This window comes from Chelonia mydas, chromosome 7 (assembly GCF_015237465.2).
Source record: "Chelonia mydas isolate rCheMyd1 chromosome 7, rCheMyd1.pri.v2, whole genome shotgun sequence".
NCBI lineage: Eukaryota > Metazoa > Chordata > Testudines > Cheloniidae > Chelonia > Chelonia mydas.
In genome coordinates, this window is record NC_057853.1 from 77,269,829 (window position 1) to 77,286,888 (window position 17,060).

The window sequence follows — 17,060 nt, forward strand, 5'->3', positions numbered from 1 at the left end:
CCAACATCCCGCACCAGGACCCCTTCACTGGTCCTATAAGGCGGCTGCTGTTGTATCTGTCTTCCTGGGAGAAAGACTGGTCCCCTCCTCCACCCGTGGCCCTGTCTCCACCGGCTCTGTTCCGTGCTGGGGGCTCTGAAGAGACATGAGCAACCCCGAGGTGCCCGCCGCCCGCTGAAGAATGCGGGCTTCCAGACCTCGGTCCACGCAGACGGCAGAGCTGTTCCCCCGCACCCCCGGTCTTGTGGGAACCATCAGAACCCCTCCTTGGGCCAGGCTAAGGCCAGAGGGGACCCAGCCCCGCCCAGAGAAAGCTGGGCGCATGCGCTGACCATGGGAATGGCCCGCTCCCCGCCCCGTCGCATGTGAGCACAGCGCTTCTGCAACCTAACAAGCGTATTGGCAGCGTCTTGTGCTGCAGCCAATCACGTTGTAGAGGCGTGGCCTTTCCGAGCCTGGGCGTGGAGTGAGTGGGGCTGCAGGGGCTGGAAGGAAGGCGGCCCGGGGGGTGGAGCCACTTAGGGCCGGGTTCTGCATTCAGCTGCTGCTCGCGGAGAGAGGCGGCAGCTGCCTCGGCCAGGATGGTGTCGTGGATAATCTCCCGAGCGGTTGTGTAAGTGACCCGGTCCGGTCTCCTGTGGGGACCGTGCTCGGGAGCCCAAGTGTCTCCTCTTTTGTGTGGGGAGGGGTCGGCCTGGGGGAGCTGCGGGGGATGGCTCGCGGCCGGTGATCACGGCGACCCTGCCGAGGCCCCTGCTCAGCTGGCGCGGTTCAGCCGTGCGCCCCCGGGGCTGTTGTTAGCGTCTCCTTAGTGCCATCAAGGAGGGACGCGAAGGCCGTCCTGTGCAGCCGAAGCGCCGCCCGGTGGCCTCTCTGCTCCTGGGCCCCTGACAATGGGCGGCATTTATGGCCTGGTGTTCCCGGTTCGGCCCTTTGTCTGGTTGCTGTCACTTGACATTCCTGCGCTGCAGTAACGTGCAGACAGCTTGGGGGGAGGGGAGCCGAGTCCTGGGGAATGGGCCCCCAGCGCTGTGTCTCCAGAGGGCTCCCTGCTCCCAGTGTGACAGCCTGAGCCAGATTCCTGTGCCTTCGGGCAGCCTGCTTCGGTCATGTGTGGGCTTGACCTTTGTCTGCCTATGCTTCCAGCGGCTTAGTAATGCATAGAAACGTTTCGTGCCCTTCTCTGGGGGAGGGAACTCCAGTTATTAGGAAGAGACCGATATTAGTAATGGGCCATTTGATCATTAAAAACATAGATAGCTGGGTATGTGATGACTGGGAGAAGCGAATGGTGACTTGCCTGCCTGGTGCAAAGGTTGCAGATCTCTTGAGACATCGAGACAGGTTTATGTGTAGTGTTGGGGAGGAGCCAGTGGTTGTGGTATGTGTAGCTACCAATGACATAGGGAAGGATAGGCGAGAGGTCCTGGAGACCACATTAAGGCTGCAAGGTAGGAGATTGAAGTCCAGGGTCTCCATGGTAGCATTCTCTGAAATGCTTACGGTTCCATGCCCAGGGCCAGTTAGACAGGTAGAAATGCAGGGTCTTAATGCATGGATGAGGTGATGGTGTAAGGAGTAGGGGTTTACATTTATTAGACACTGGGGAAACTTTGGGGAAGGGGGGGGGCTTATACAGGAAGCCTGGGCTCCATCTAACCAAAATGGAAGCAGATTGCTGGTGCTTAAAATTAAAAAGGTGCTGTAATAAAATTAAAAAGATGTAATAGTGAGTTGGGGAGAGACTCAACCAGGCCCCTGGCTAATAGGTATCTATAGAATAAGATTCCAGGATTGCCACTCTGGTACTTGCAAGGTCTGAGTGAGTGATGGACAGAGCTATAAGCATGGTTGAGGGCTCTTTGAACCTGGTGATATTTTCAACAATCCTCACTGGGGTTTGAAGTTTGTTATCCTACAATTTAAGTATCAGCCATTTTGACTTGTGTGGGTATACTCAGGTATCAATGCTTCAAGAGTCCTAGACCATTGTGATATCAGAGATAGGTAACTAAACCAATCACCACATTGACTTTACAGCTAATTTGCATATAACAATTTGGTTGTTGTTGGGAGACTAAACAGATGATGGAGTATTTGGCCCAACTAGCACACCTGTGTGAGAGGGTGGGATTTTAGCTATTAATTAGTCTATAACATTACACCTTCAGACTTTGCTAACAATCATAATTGTGTAAGCTAATACTGCTGAATTTATGGCGGCAATCAGTTTCCTGACCATAGTTGATATATCTACATACTAACCTAAGAGTAGCTTTGTGTGATACCAGAGCTTCTCCTACAATGTGATTGGCCATTTTCCTTCCCCCCCCTCCCCTTTATTAGAGTATACAATAGGCATATAGCTTAAACATAATTATTGTATTAAATAATAGCTACATTTCCGTAACATGTGATAGTTAAAAAAATAAGCAAGTTAACTGTTTAAAACATTTGTCCAGTAACAGTTTTAATGAAGAATGGTGTTGAATTTTTAGGAACAACTGCAGTTTGACCTCTTAAATTTCACAGGGTTCAAAATGCTTACTAGAAACAAAAGGAAAAAAAAACCTCACCAAAGAAACTTGTCACAAGAACAGAATACAAGGGATGCTACCAATCCTGATAAAGGTGACTTTTGGTTATCAGCAGCACTTACCTGAGAACCAATCCTATCTGATTGACTACAGTGTTAATGGGATTCGGATATTAGCAACTGTCATGCTGCATATAGACAACTGGGGGGGATAGGTGTTTTTTTTGCGGGGGGTGGTTGACCTCAGTCATAGGCAGATTTGTTAGGCTGCAGCTAAGGAAGGAAGCACTGCGACTTGCTCAGGGAGAGGTCCATCCAACCCCAGTGCTTTCTTCCCTGTCTGTGTTTCTGCAAACCTGCCTGTGGCCAGCGACCACCTTCTCTCTCAAGCAATAATGGGCTGTGGTGCCCAATCCTTGCCCAACTGGGGAGCCCCTGGCAGTGTCCCAGTGCTGTGGACTGGGAGGGAAAGCTGTGGACAGGGAAGCAGCAGGGAGGGTACTGCAGCCTCGATGCTGAGCCTTTCTGCGGGGACTGGCGGGGGCGGGGGGGGATTGAGGCCTGTAGAGCTGCATGGTATCTCTGCCTATGCTATCCAGGCTGCGTTCTACCTTGGCGCTGGAGATCGGGGTTTAGCACATCCCATAGTGCTTCCCTGGCTGCACCAAAAGAAAATAGGTGTTGGAGTGAGGGTGGGAGGGCTGCTGAGTGAGTGTATGGCCATAAAAGATGAGGAAACAAATGTGAAGAGGAGAGATGTGCTGGTGTACTAGCTTTCCTGTGGATGCTCCTAATGCCAACAGTAAGATGGCGCTTAAGAAGATAAATTCTAAAAGTGAAAAGTGTTAGGCCTTTTGTGTATTCAAATATTGACTGCTATATTGTAATGAAAATGCCTACACTTTGACCTAAACTGCTTGATAATCTCTATCCATTTTAGAGAAAATGCTTTTCTCTCATGAAGCTGATATTTTTTTGCTGTTTCTATTTACAGTAATAGTCATGAAGCTGAGGCTGTAAACTTTTTATTTGTTGTAAGGAAATCATTCCCATGTTGTTGAGCTTGTTTCTCTGCTGCTGTCTTATCCCTCATTTTGGATTTTGACAGTTTTCCCTGTAAATTAAGCTTTATTTGTTTTGACAAACTTCACAGAACAAAGCCCCAAACTAACTGTTCAGTCTTGATAGCAGATGCTTAAATGAGTCCAGAAAAATCTTAAGTCAACTTACCCAGTTCGCAAACAAATGTTGTAGTCAAAGATATTGCTAGTCAATGTTTAGATCACTGATGGCTAAAGTAGACTGTGACTGCAAGCATCCCTATTCAGATACTCAATGCATACAGTCATATGTAAACATGATCATATCAAATGTGTAGCTAAGTATGCAGTCACCTGCTTCCACTTATTTCTGTTACTGCATTAGGTCACATATAATTAATACAAAGCAATATAATGTTTGATAAGAACTTCAGTGGGTTAAAAAAGCAGAGTCAGCTATCTCATGTAGTAGTTTCATGTATTGTTGAAAGCAACAGTCCTAGACTAGCCATGGCTGAGAACCTTAGTTTGTAATTATGACATATGGCCCATATTGATGATGCTGGGCATTATTTTACACAAAATGACTGAATGTTGTACTTGGCACATCTCTCATCCAGAGACTTAAAAGTAAATTAATGCTACAGCAGCCTGTGCAAGAAGCAGTTGTTATCCCCACTTTTCAGATTTTTATGGGGAGGAAGGGGAGAACTGAGGCAGTATGTAGTGTGGTTCTGCTCTTTATTGACTCTCCTTGAGAGGCTCAGATAATTTTTGTCTTTTCTGGGAGAAGGGGAGATGTTTAAAAGTACAGGTCTTAAGACCCCCTTCATACTCTGCTTGCCCCATTTCCTAGCTGCAGAGCCCTGACAAAGTGGCTATATCCAGTATCTCAGAAAGGTGGAGGCAGGAGGATGGATGACTGCATCCAGGAGGGTAAACTAAGGGACTGTGAGGCTAGGGAGTAAAAACTGAAATGGAGTTGGTGAGGGAAGGGAGCTGGAGTGGGAAATGGGGAAGGAGGTCAGGAGAAGGTATGGGGCATGCTATAAGTAGGGCTCTACCAAATTCACAGTCCACTTTGGTGAACTTCACGGTCATGGGATTTTAAAAAATCCTAAATTTCATGATTTCAGCTATTTAAATCTGAAATTTCATGGTGGTATAATTGTAGGGGTTCTGACCACTGTTCCTGCTAAGCTGTGTGCGTGTGCATGTGTGCATGCGCACACAGATCCTAAACCCTGCACACCTGAAACACCGCGTGCACAAAAATTTGCACAGAAGAAATTTTTTGTGTACACGGCCTGTCAAAAATTAGAGGGAACATTGGTCCTGACCCCAAAAATAGTTGTGGGGGTCGCAAGGTTATTGTAGGGCCATTGCGGTATTGCTATCCTTACTTCTGCTGGTGGTGGCGGTGTTGCCTTCAGAGCTGGGCAGCTGGAGAGCAGTGGCTGCAGGCCAGGGGACCGGCTCTGAAGGCGGAGCTGCTGCCAGCAGCTGCGCAGAAGTAAGGATGGCAGGGTATGGTATTGCCACTCTTACTTCTGTGCTGCAGCTGGTGGGGTGCTGCCTTGAGAGCTGGCCGCCCGGCCAACAGCTGCCACTCTCTGGCCACCCGGCTCTGAAGGCAGTGCAGAAGTAAGGGTTGCAATACCGCAATCCCCCTAAAATAACCTTGTGATTTCCTTTTGCGTCAGGACCCCCAATTTGAGAAACGCTGGTCTTCCCAGTGAAATCTGTATACTATAGGGTAAAAGCACACAAAAGACCAGATTTGACGTGGGAGTGGGGAGACCAGATTTCATGGTCTGTGACACGTTTTTCATGGACTTGAATTTGGTCGGGCCCCAGCTATAAGAGCCGGCTTTCAATTAAATGGTCTCCAGTCTTTGATTCCTTCCTGCTTCTGCTTCTTTTACCCAACTCCCAAGCTTGCTCTGGCTCCTTGCCCTGATAAATTTCCTTTTTTGCTTCTTGATCTGCTCCTCTGCTCTGCCCTGCCCTGCCCCCCCTCCCCTAGCCCTGTTTTGCTGGACCCAGTTTTGTGGGTTTGGAAATGGAATGACACAGTGGGAAAGATATAAACATTGGTGCCCCTCAGCCAAACGGTGCTTATTTCAGAGCCTTGCAGAAGTTGAGTTGTCTAGTGTTTGAAAAGGGAAATAATGTAACTGAATTGGGTATGGTGCAGTTGTTCGTATCTATATAATATCTACATGAGTCCTGTATATTTTAAATAGAGACAGACCAGACTGCACACAAACAACTCCAGAAACCCTGGTTTTATTCATCCTGAGCAGCCTCCTGGAACAGCTGCCTTTATTGGTGTCCCTCCAGGTCTCCAACTGTTGTCCCAACTGCCATAGAACCTTTACCTCCTGGCTGACCTACTGCTTTCTATTTGGTAGTCAGAAGAGCCGCAGCAGATTCATCTGAAGTAGACATAACCTGGCCCTCTGCTGATCTGTTATCAGACAGTGGATTTGCTACATTTGCCCCAACTGTCTTTAAAACAAAACAACCTAAAATTATAGTTTCTCTAGAATAGACTTCAATTTCAGGAGACTCATCTCAGATTTAGTAAAATTACAGTGATATGTAGTGACTGCTAGGGCTGGAAGGAATCAGGTCAGAGCCACGATTGGAGTACATACTTTTGATTAATATGTGGACAGTTTTGAATAATACTAGAAGGGGTTAAAATAACTGGCCCATATATTGTCAGTGCTTTGACTAATCCTTCATGAAATATCTGAACTTGTCTAAGCAAATGCTTTATTATAGGGCTGTCAATTAGTCACAGTTAACTCGTGATTAATTCAAATTAATTGTAATTAAAAACTAATTGTGATTAATCCCAGTTTTAATCACACTGTTAAACAATAGAGTACCAATTTGAAATTTATTAAATATTTTTGGATGTTTTTCTATATTTTCAAATATATTAATTTCAGTTACAACACAGAATACAAAGTGTACAGTGCTCGCTTTATATCTTATTACAAATATTTGCACTTGAAAAATGAAAAAATAAATAGCATTTTTCAATTCACCTCATACAAGTACTGTATTGAAATCTCTGTATCATGAAAGTTGATTTTACAAATGTAGAATTGTGTGTGTGAAAAAAAACAAAAAAAACCCTCCTGAACTCAAACAAAACAGTCGAACTTTAGAGCCTACAAGTCCACTGAGTCTGATTTCTTGATCAGCCAATTGCTCAGACAAACAAGTTTGTTTACATTTGCAGGAGATAATGGGGCCTGCTTCTTGTTTACGATGTCACCTGAAAGTGAGAACAGGCATTTCCATGGCATTGTTGTAGCTGGCATTGCAAGGTATTAAAGTGCCAGATGCACTAAATATTCATATGCCTCTTCATGCTTTGGCCACCATTCCAGAGCACATGCTTCAATGCTAATAATGGGTTCTGCTTAATAATGATCCAAAGCAGTGCAGACCGACGAATGTTCATTTTCATTATCTGAGTCACATGCTGAACAAGAAGTAGGACTGAGTGGATTTGTTTCTACATGTTTTGGTGACTTCTACTGTTTAAAAACTTTTCTCTGATCTTGAAGTTTGAATCAAAGCATTCCTTCTCACTTGTAGGGTCTTAGCAATTGTGTATATATCAGTTACTGGAAGACAATATGTTGTCATAACTTGAAACTAAATTATCTATATGCTAGGTGTCAGTTACAGCCTGGTATGGGTGAGATGAGGCTATTCTGTAGCAGCATGTTTGGCACTAATAATAATAATGTGATGTGTCCTACACAAACAAAAGTAGATGTCCTCTTTATTTAAAAAAAAAAAAAAACCTGTGAAAAACAGACTGTTTTTTTTTTCCCCCTAGTTACCACGTTATGCTCTTTAGAAACGAAAGGTCTCCCATACATGGGACTTTTTAACTGAGACAAAGCTGTAATATTGTACATACAACTTAGCCAACTGGGTTGATTGAGTTGGAAGCTCAGATGGATTGTCAAAAGATAATTTATTGGTCCATATTAGAACTGAAGATTCTCTTGTCTTCCTGTCACTTGTACTTATTACTAGAACTCATCATGACTATGGTTGAGTGTCTGTCACAGAAGTCATGGATTCCACTTACCTCATAGGGGAGAGGGGGCAGCTCCCACTGCCATGTCCCTGCAGCTCTGAGGTGGAGGAGGAAGGGGGCTCCACCTGCAGGTGCCACCGCTGCGGTTCCCAGCCAATGGGAGCTGCGGAGCCGGTGCTTGTGGCAGGAGCAGAGCCCGGAACCCCCCTGGTCGCCCCTCCCCTTAGGAGCTGCAGAGACATACTAGTTGGAGCCGGCTAGGGAGCCTGCCAGCCCTGCCCCAAGCCCCAGCGGGGGTCCTGGGCCACGCGCCGAGCCCCAGTGTGGATCCTGGCCTAAGGTTTAGTTAGGGGTATATAATAAGTCATGTATAGGTCATGGCTGTGAAATTTTGTTTACTGCCCATGACTTGTACTAAAAATACCCATGACTAAAACGTAGCCTTAATCATGATTTATTTCTCCAACATGGAATATTAAAGGAAGAGATGGATGGGTAAGTGCAGCAGCCTTTAAACCCTGGAGTTGAAAGAAAACCTTTTGTAGTGGTAAACACCCATTTTTTTCATGGTTTGTGTGTATAAAAAGATCTTCTGTACTTTACACAGTATGCATCCGATGAAGTGACCTGTAGCTCGCGAAAGCTTATGCTCAAATAAATTGGTTAGTCTCTAAGGTGCCACAAGTACTCCTTTTCTTTTTGTGAATACAGACTAACACGGCTGTTACTCTGAAACCTATCATTCATACTGTAGTTAAACATAGCTTTGCCTTTGCCCAGAGACACTATTGGAATTTTTCTGGTAATCCACTTAAGTGTAGAAGCTGGTGACAGATGGGTTGTGCCATGTAGTGTATTACCTTCCAAAGTAGGATTGTTCTCAACATGGTCTTTTTTTTTTTTGTTTTTTTTAAATAAGCGTTCTCAGTCCAGTTTTAAATGTGTTATTTGACAAAAACCTGGTAGCCGTTAAATTACTTTGGAGGCACCTGAATGGCTTTGAGGGTAGATAAGTCTCAGCTTCTGTCCACGATTCAGATGTGGTTCAGTCTGGTTGTGACTCTTAGAACACTGACCAGTCACTGTAGAGGTGAATGATGTTAGTGTCAGTCCACTGCTTAAAACGTGTGTCCACCTAACACACATTTTGCACTTGTCTGCATTTAACTGCAACTCCATTCCTAGTTTTAGAGCAACAGCCGTGTTAGTCTGTATTCGCAAAAAGAAAAGGAGTACTTGTGGCACCTTAGAGACTAACCAATTTATTTGAGCATAAGCTTTCGTGAGCTACAGCATCCGATGAAGTGAGCTGTAGCTCACAAAAGCTTATGCTCACATAAATTGGTTAGTCTCTAACGTGCCACAAGTACTCCTTTTCTTATTCCTAGTTTTGTCATCTACAGTACTCTTAATACTGGTTTTAAACAAAATATGTGGGAAATTGATGTTTGAATAAAAGTTTTGTTAGTGATGATAAAAATACCCAGCATCGTGTAACACTTGAAATGCTGCTTGGTTTTGTTTTAAATTATAATATGTTTTGAAGAGAAGCTTGTACAAACCACTTTGGCTTGAAGCTTCCATTGTCTGCACCAAATAAATGATTTATAATGCTGAGTTGTGTTAAACCTTTGGGAAGCATGCTGAAGGGTTTTCTTGTTTGTCTCCTTGAATTTCCAAAGCCTGGAGCATAATACATCGTTTGAACTGAGGGTGCACGCTCTAAAGGGAAACAATAATATGGTCCAGTGATGAGAACACAAAATGCAAAAGAGCCAAAAGACTTGGATTGTATTCCCAGTTGTCACTAACGTGTGACCTTAAGTGAACTTGTCAGTGACTTGCCCTCTGTATCTGTAAAAATTGGTTATTTACTTTCTGCGGAGTGCAGTGCAATTTTTTTGGGTGCACAGCAATAAGAGTAAAGTACTGTCTCCGCCTCCCGCTTGCCCATCACTCTGTTACTGTCAAAAGCATTGGAGCCTGAAATGGATCCAGAATGCTTCAGATAGCATTAAGGAATAAAAACAGTTTCTCCATACAACACACGGAGCTAGTAGTTTCATGGAGTAATGCCAGAAAGGACCATTAGATCTCCCAGTCTGACCTCCTGTATATCATATGTCCATACCTTTCACCTGGATACCACTATATTAAGCCCAAAGACTGAAGCTAAACTAAAATATTTCAGTCTTTGGCATAGTAAACTGCATGCTGCAGGAAGAGAATGGGTGAGAGTAATGGGATCAGTTACTCGTGAGGGAATTCTATGCCTAAAAATTATGTACACAATATTTTAAAATTCTGCAAATCTCATTTGTCAATTAAATGTGGCTCCATCATGGCAGTGGGGAGCACAGGCCACTGGCTGCATTGAGGTGGGAGATTACCCTGAAGCCCCCCAACTTCTCCAGTACAGGGACTCGGCAGTGAGGCTGCATCTGACCCTAACACAGTGCAGGGGCTGGGCCTGTCCCAGAAACATCCTGGGGTTCTGTGCCAGGCACACCAGGTGTTGGTGGGCAGGCTCAGCCCAGTGGGCTCCAAGTGTGGAGGGGCTTAGTGTGGCAGGATTTAGGTGTGGAGTGAGAGGTTTCTGTGTGGGGCAGTCTGGGTGTGAAACCTGGAGGCACAGGGACTTGTGGGGGCAAGAGGGAGGGTTTCTGGGTGCAGGGGCAATGGGACTCTGCAGGGGATTCACAAGAAGGTGGTTGGGACACAGCGCAGGGGTATGTCTGCATGTCGGGGGGCTCAATGGGGGCAGTCTGGGTGCTGGAGGAGTGGAGCTTGATGGGGTGGGGGTCCAGGTGCAGCTTGTTGGAGGAATCCAACTGTAGGGGGGTAGGGCTTGTCAGGGTGAGGGTTCAGTGGGCCTGCTTAATGGGGGAGCTCCGGCTGCTGCTGAGGGGATGCCATATGCTGTGCTCCTGCTTTTCTTCGGCCCCCCCCCCGCCCCCAACATCTGATTCTCCTTACTCCCACATTCCCCTGCCCTATTCCACTGCTCCTCCCCCCCTCCAGCCCCCCCCCCCATATCCCACTCCACCACAGGCACTCTCTGTTGCACAGAAACCAGGAAGGCTCCTAGCATGCAGAAGGGAAACATGACTGGCACTAGGACCCAGGAGGCGGCATTCATCTGCAGAGTCGCAGATGCAGCCTCCTTCAGCTGAGCAGCTCTGGGCTTGCAGAAATGCAGGAGGGGGGGCAGGCAGGCAGTGGCTCATAACCACGTGTGGCCCCTGTGCTTTGCCTCTGTTGGGGGGGCATTCTCCCCCCAAGAACTGTGCCCATGGTAGTCTTACCCCCTCACCCTCCCTCCCTTTCCCCTCTCTTCCCCCATGGCTTCCCTTTGCTTCACTGCTGTTTTCTGCAGGGAAGCACAGGAATTCTGCAGGAGGATATGTGTTTTCTGCAGGCATGCAGTCATACAAAATCCGCCCAGGAGTAGAGCTGATGCTGGAATTTAGTCTTATGCTCTGCAGCCCAGCACACCTTTTTGTTAGTTCAAATGGTATTTTACAGCTGCTGCTTTGCCTACATACTCTCTGGTGCTACATAGGGACCTCTATAGGGCTGGAAGCATGCTCAGTGCGGTTGACCCATAGCAAACTGAGGGGCTGAAGCATGCTTGGACCGGATGGAGAATGGCTAAAGGTATACTGTGGGGGATGACGTTCTTAGTTAATGCTCTTGGCATATATTCCAGATTACAAACTGTTTTTAAATGCATGTGTCTCCCGCATTTCAGATGGAAGAATACCAAAAGCATTGTGTTGTGGCATAAAAGGGTGTTCCTAGTACAAAACAACACTCATGCGTGTTCTGCTATCCCGAATATGCTTAACTGAGGTATTCAAGCTCATAAACACTTCCATACCTGTGGTGCAGTAACTTATCTTTTGTAATCTTATGTGAAGCCAACAACTAATATGTTAATACAGATACGTTTCAGGAATTTAAGGGTCCAAAGCCAAATCTGGTATCCAAATACCTCATGTGCATTTTGGATCCGGATGGCTTTTAATCCCTGATGAGCAAGTCCGTAAAAACACAGGTCTCTAAAAGATGTGAATCTGTAACAAACAGCCCCTCTCCCATTTGTTTCGTGTTTAAAGGGAAGCTGTCTGTTTGCTGTGGATAAGCTGTTTGATCTTATAAAAGACAACTGAAATTTGTCATGAAATTCCAGAATTTTCACTATATGAAAATAACATGCCATGATAGAAACTTCAGATTTTGAAGACTATTGAAAAGAACATGAATTAGACACTGCAAAGGGATTGTTAGTAATCTTTGAATTTAAAGGTGTTTCTTTGGATTGTAGCAAACTATTAGCTACAGTAGTAGTGATGCTAAACAATTTGGTTCCAATTTGCCACTGGAAAATTATCCCTGTGATAGGTGTATGCTGTAATGATACAGAAATAGCCCTTATTCCTTTAAGAATGTAGCTTTTTGATGGCAGATGTGATTTGAATGTAACCAGCAAAGGAAGTGCAGGGTACATGATCTATTTGAATGTAACATTTTTGGAAAATGTTTTCCAGAAGTGCCAAATATTAAACCGAACACTGGGCCTTTGTTTTTCGGCATAAACGTGTAGTAGGTAGCAATTATTCAAATTAGGAAGCATTTTACAATTTTGTTAAAGTAATGAGGGAACTACTTTTGTAAACAAGACTGAAGAACTCTCAAATAAAATAGTATAGACACAGAAGAGGTGTTAACTAATATTGAACATTCCCCATTTGTTTTCTAACTTCAGATCAGCAATCTGCTCCCATGTCCAGATGTCACAATTTCATCTGAGCTAAAGTTTTTTGGAAAGAAATGTGTATCCCCTGCTTTTACTTCTATTTTACTTATTTTTTTTTAAGTGCAAGAATCCAAGACAGAAGAACTTTCTGTGAAGAGTTCCAATATAATGCTTTTTGCTTTGCTTCCCTTTGCTAATGTGGCTGTTGTAATAGAAATCCTGGCTTTGGAAGCAAAGAGTAGATAGGGAAAAATGCGCCCTCCTTTCCTTCCCATTCACTCTCTGGTATTTGTTCTGGCTGTTAATTGTCATATTTTTCTCCTTATGTAACTTTCATAGCCAAGCCTCAAAGGAATCTATGGGAAAACAGTTTGTAGAAGGAAATTCTTGTTTAGTTCTGTGACACCAGGAGTAACATTTAAACATGTCACCAAGAAAATTTTACTGTAAATTGAATTTTCACACATTTCCTTTAGTTTTGAAAATGTTTTCTTTAAATTTTACATGATTAACTGATGCTACTTGTAACATCTAATGACTATTTAGACACACAAAAGTATGGGGTGTGTGTGTGTGTGTATATATACACACTACCGTCCTAAGAAGTTACAAGTTTCCCATGAAAATTTCTGTAGCTCACAGTTTTGGGGTTCTGTGGATTTATATTCCTATCTTCGGTGTTAAGTTTCTCATTTCCTATTCACGTAGGTTCCATTATCCAAGACATGTAAAGTTTTAGGTGTTACGTTTCTGTGACACAAGTACTTGAGGTTAATACAAATCCTAGAAAGTTGATGTATTTGTGTAGATGAGGATACAGTGAGATCAAATTTATGCTATGCTTCCCTTCAGTTGTGAAATGCTTTGTGGAAAGAAATCCACTTCTGAAAACCTATAGCGGTTTACATAATTCCTTAGGTGGTCAACCATATTTTTAGAGATAAGGTGGATGAGGTAATTTTGTGTGTGTGAGAGAGAGAGACTAACTTCTTCTGGTGAGAGAGACAAGCTTTGCAACTTAAACAGACCTGAAGCAGAGCTTTGTGTAAGCTCAAAGTTTGTCTCTCTCATTAACAGATGCTGTAATAAAAGATATTACCTCATCTCTCTAATATCTTGGAACCAACGCCTGTACAACAGTGCATGCAAACTTGCTTTTAGTCTCTAGGTACTGCCAGTCAAGTATGACTTCCTTGCCCATAAGGAATGGAATTCCCTTTTCTGAAGTAGTTCACATGCTGGTGCTGAAGTTAGACCAACAGGAGCCCAGTTATAAACAAAGTTTGCCTCTGGTAAATAAGCTTAATGAAAACATCAGTATCTAACCTTAGGCCTACAGCTGCCACATGGAAAAATATGAAGGGTAGCTCTGCCCATTCTGGTGTATTATATTACAATAATGGTATATGATTAACAGCTAATCATAACTTAAATGCATAATGCCCTGGGATAGGTTACATAGGTAACTGCCACCACTTGACATTCAAGCACATAACAGTGTAACTTTAACTTTTTCCTAACCGATATTTTAACATTATTCACAAAAAGATTCAGAAGTTAAGAAACTCTTCCATGTTACAGAATGATTAGCATAATAGTGACTATGTTGTGTCTGTTTTGAGACTAATATAACTTTGGAAAAATATACCCAAGAAAAAGGAAAGGTTGACTCAGTACCCCGTGGCCTTTTAAATAACAAAAGGATTGTTTTCCTCAGGAGGATGGATAGATAATTGCTGCGTAGAGTACAAATGAGGGATGAGTATTTAAAGCTGTCTTACTGTCAAAAGTTAAATAGAACCCGTATAATGAGGAACATTTTAAATTTTTTAATTCTTCAGCCTTCAAGAGGGAGAAGGGGTGTGTCCCATTCTCTCTCTCTCTCTCTGCTGTGACCATCATGCCTTTGCTGTCATGAGTGGCAGTTGCTTGCTCATGACACCTGCTATCTCTTCTCAACTTAAACATTCCTTATCTTCATTTCTTATGTCAGCCCTGTTGTTTTCCTCTTTCCGTTCTTCATCCCCCAAACACACTTTCATGAGGTAGTAACCTATCCACCCCACTGCAAAAAAGTTGTCATAATAAACATCAGCTTTCATATTTAAAAATAAATTGTTTCTAGTCTTCTTCATTGCTGAAAGTATTCAAAATGTAAACTGAAGCTACAGTTCAAAGTTTGTCATAACTTTTTCCTGAAAATCGTTGGTTAGTCTGTCCATCATTCTTTATAACTTTATTTATAATAAAGGGTCTTTTTTTTTTTTTTTTTTTTACTAAGCCATGTTTTTTTTACTATGACCATCACTTCAGATTCATCTGTACTGCACACTCCTTTTGTCAATGTGTAGCGTACAAGCGCTACCCGCCCCCTGGGCATGGGTATGAATAGCAGCGTAGAGGGTGAGGCACTACTTACGTGAGTAGGTTAAAGACACTCCTGAACCCTGTGGGTATGTGCCTTGCAGGACTCTTGTCCAAACAGCGCCTTCTCTGTCGACACTGCTGTTTTTAGCAGTGTAGTGTCCGGCTGCCTTCCTGCTGCTGGAGTCTTTCCCCACCTTAGTGAAAGACTGGTAGCTCCCCACTGCCAAACCTTTCCCAGCTGCCTCCACCTCCTCGAGCCTTTCACTAAGGTGTAGTTACGTGTTAGCGTGGATGCATCCCACTTTTCACTGTGGCTTGTAGCTGCACATACCCTGCATGCTGCCATGAGGTGTGCAGTATAAACATAGCCTTTTGAGTACTTCTGCAGGAAGAGGGGAGTGTGCTGTGTTACCTTAATTACCAGGAACTGGAGGATAAGATATATTCTTGACCTGATCTATTAATTTCTAATTTACAGTCATCTGTCTGATACCACAGATGGCTGCCGTGATGTCACAAACAGTGACAATTTGCAGTGGTGAATAATCCACAAGAACAGATTAATTTGGGGTGAGTCAATTTCAGGCAGTTGGTGTCTGTGTGCTTTTCATGGGTGTAGAGATTAACAGAAATATAGCAAACAGTAAAATCAGAACAGTGATTTCTGAAGGCTTTTCTACACTTGAAATGCTACTGTGGTATCATTGCAGATGCACTGCTATATTGCTTCAGTGTAGACATTACCTATGCCAATGGAGGAGGGTGTCTTCCATCAGCATAAGTAATCCACCTCCCAAGAGGTGGTAGCTAGGTCAGGGGAAGAATTCTGTCTACCTAGTGTTGTCTGCACTGAGGGTTAGATCAGCTTAACTACGCTTCTCAGGGGTGTTTTTTCACATACTGAGCGACATAGTTAAGATGACTTAATTTTCTAGTGTAGACTAAGCCTGAAATTGGAGATGGATGGAGTTGACAGAGGCAGTGTTCTGTTTCTGTTCTCAGTGGAGAAGTAATGCTACAGGAAATGGCTATAGTAATTGGAAATAGGATACCCTCAATTTTAATTGTCTCAAAGATAGTTATGAAAAATTGAGTAAACCTCTAGATGTACTAAATATTCATGAGTTTACCCTGTAAGTATCTAAATAGGGAGTAATACAGAAATTAAGTCTCTTAAATTTAAAGTAAGAAGTCAGAAGTGTTTGGCACAATATATCAGTGAACAAGTAATAAGCATGCAGGTAAATGAGTCCTTAATATAGAGACTTGTGTGGCATGATGTAGTTAAAATTGTTGTATCTATTTTATATCCCTGTAAGACCAGAATTATTTTGTGTGTGTTGTTCTTGGTGCTAAGGTGAGTTGTGTGGTGTTTTGAATCTCAGGTCTGCTAAACCCCATCTTTCCTTTAAATGATTATCTATATTTTTAGATTCACACTGATTTGTTCAAGTTCACTTGGATAATACAAGATATCTTTTATTTATATGGCTCATATGCTGCACTTTTACCCATATTTCTTATGTCTACCTAGATATTAACTATAATTCTCTCTTACAAGCTCTAGATGGTTCAGGGTTCTCTAGCAGTTGAGATTTTAATAGGTGTTTTGCAGAGTTTGTGGGGTATTTTCACAGTTATAGATGGCTAGATTTTTTTGTCATGTTGAAAGCTATATTTCAGGGTAGTATGTGTGACGAGAAAGTTAATTCTAAGGGCAGTCCCCAAAAGTAGGTCATACCACCCTTAGCTTTTTATGTGATCTGTCCAGCAGATATGATTGAGTTCCTACAGTGATAAATGGTATCAATAAGAAACACGATAGTATTTCCACTGGTATTTTTTTGTAATTCTTTGTGCCCCTGAGAGGGTCAGTTCATGAGTGGGACTTTGTGGAACTTGTGAAATGTAATTTCTTTGGTTTGTTTTTTTCTTTTCCTGTTGTCTGAACTGAGAAGGCTCTGATGCAGCTGAAAATGTCAAATTTGGCTATTTGATGCTTGCATGCTTTCCCACTTGGATCTGAATTGAATGTGATGTCAGTTGGAGATGTTTATGAAATTCTTAACTTTTTAATTTTGAATGAGCTGATTGCAGATCTTCAGTTGGAAGGATGGAGTCAAGGTGCATCAGTGTCTGCTCTCGCCATATTTGAGTCTAAGAAAATATTGAGAGAATTTAAGCTATGCTGCTAAGAGTGCTACGTTAATGTTGAATACAGCTGGAAAAATGAAATAGCCATGCCTACAACTAGCAGTAAAGACACACTAGTAAACAGGATTGCCT

The 17,060-nt window shown here is 43.3% G+C and overlaps 1 protein-coding gene across 4 annotated transcripts in view; it reads left to right on the forward strand.

Annotated features, from left to right (window-relative positions):
- The first annotated feature begins 354 nt into the window (after positions 1 to 354).
- REEP3 (receptor accessory protein 3) overlaps positions 355 to 17,060 on the forward strand; it is a 66,035-nt gene continuing 49,329 nt past the window's right edge. The window contains exons 1-2 of one of the 4 annotated variants that reach the window (XM_043550907.1): positions 526 to 613; positions 11,400 to 11,500. Coding sequence is in view for 2 of the 4 variants with exons in the window: in XM_037903954.2 (XP_037759882.1) it covers positions 582 to 613 (32 nt within the window). In the remaining 2 variants the exon portion in view is untranslated. Of the gene's footprint in view, positions 614 to 2,532; positions 2,632 to 11,399; positions 11,501 to 17,060 lie in introns of all 4 variants that reach the window. The other 3 variants (XM_037903952.2, XM_037903954.2, XM_037903951.2) reach the window with 3 other exon arrangements.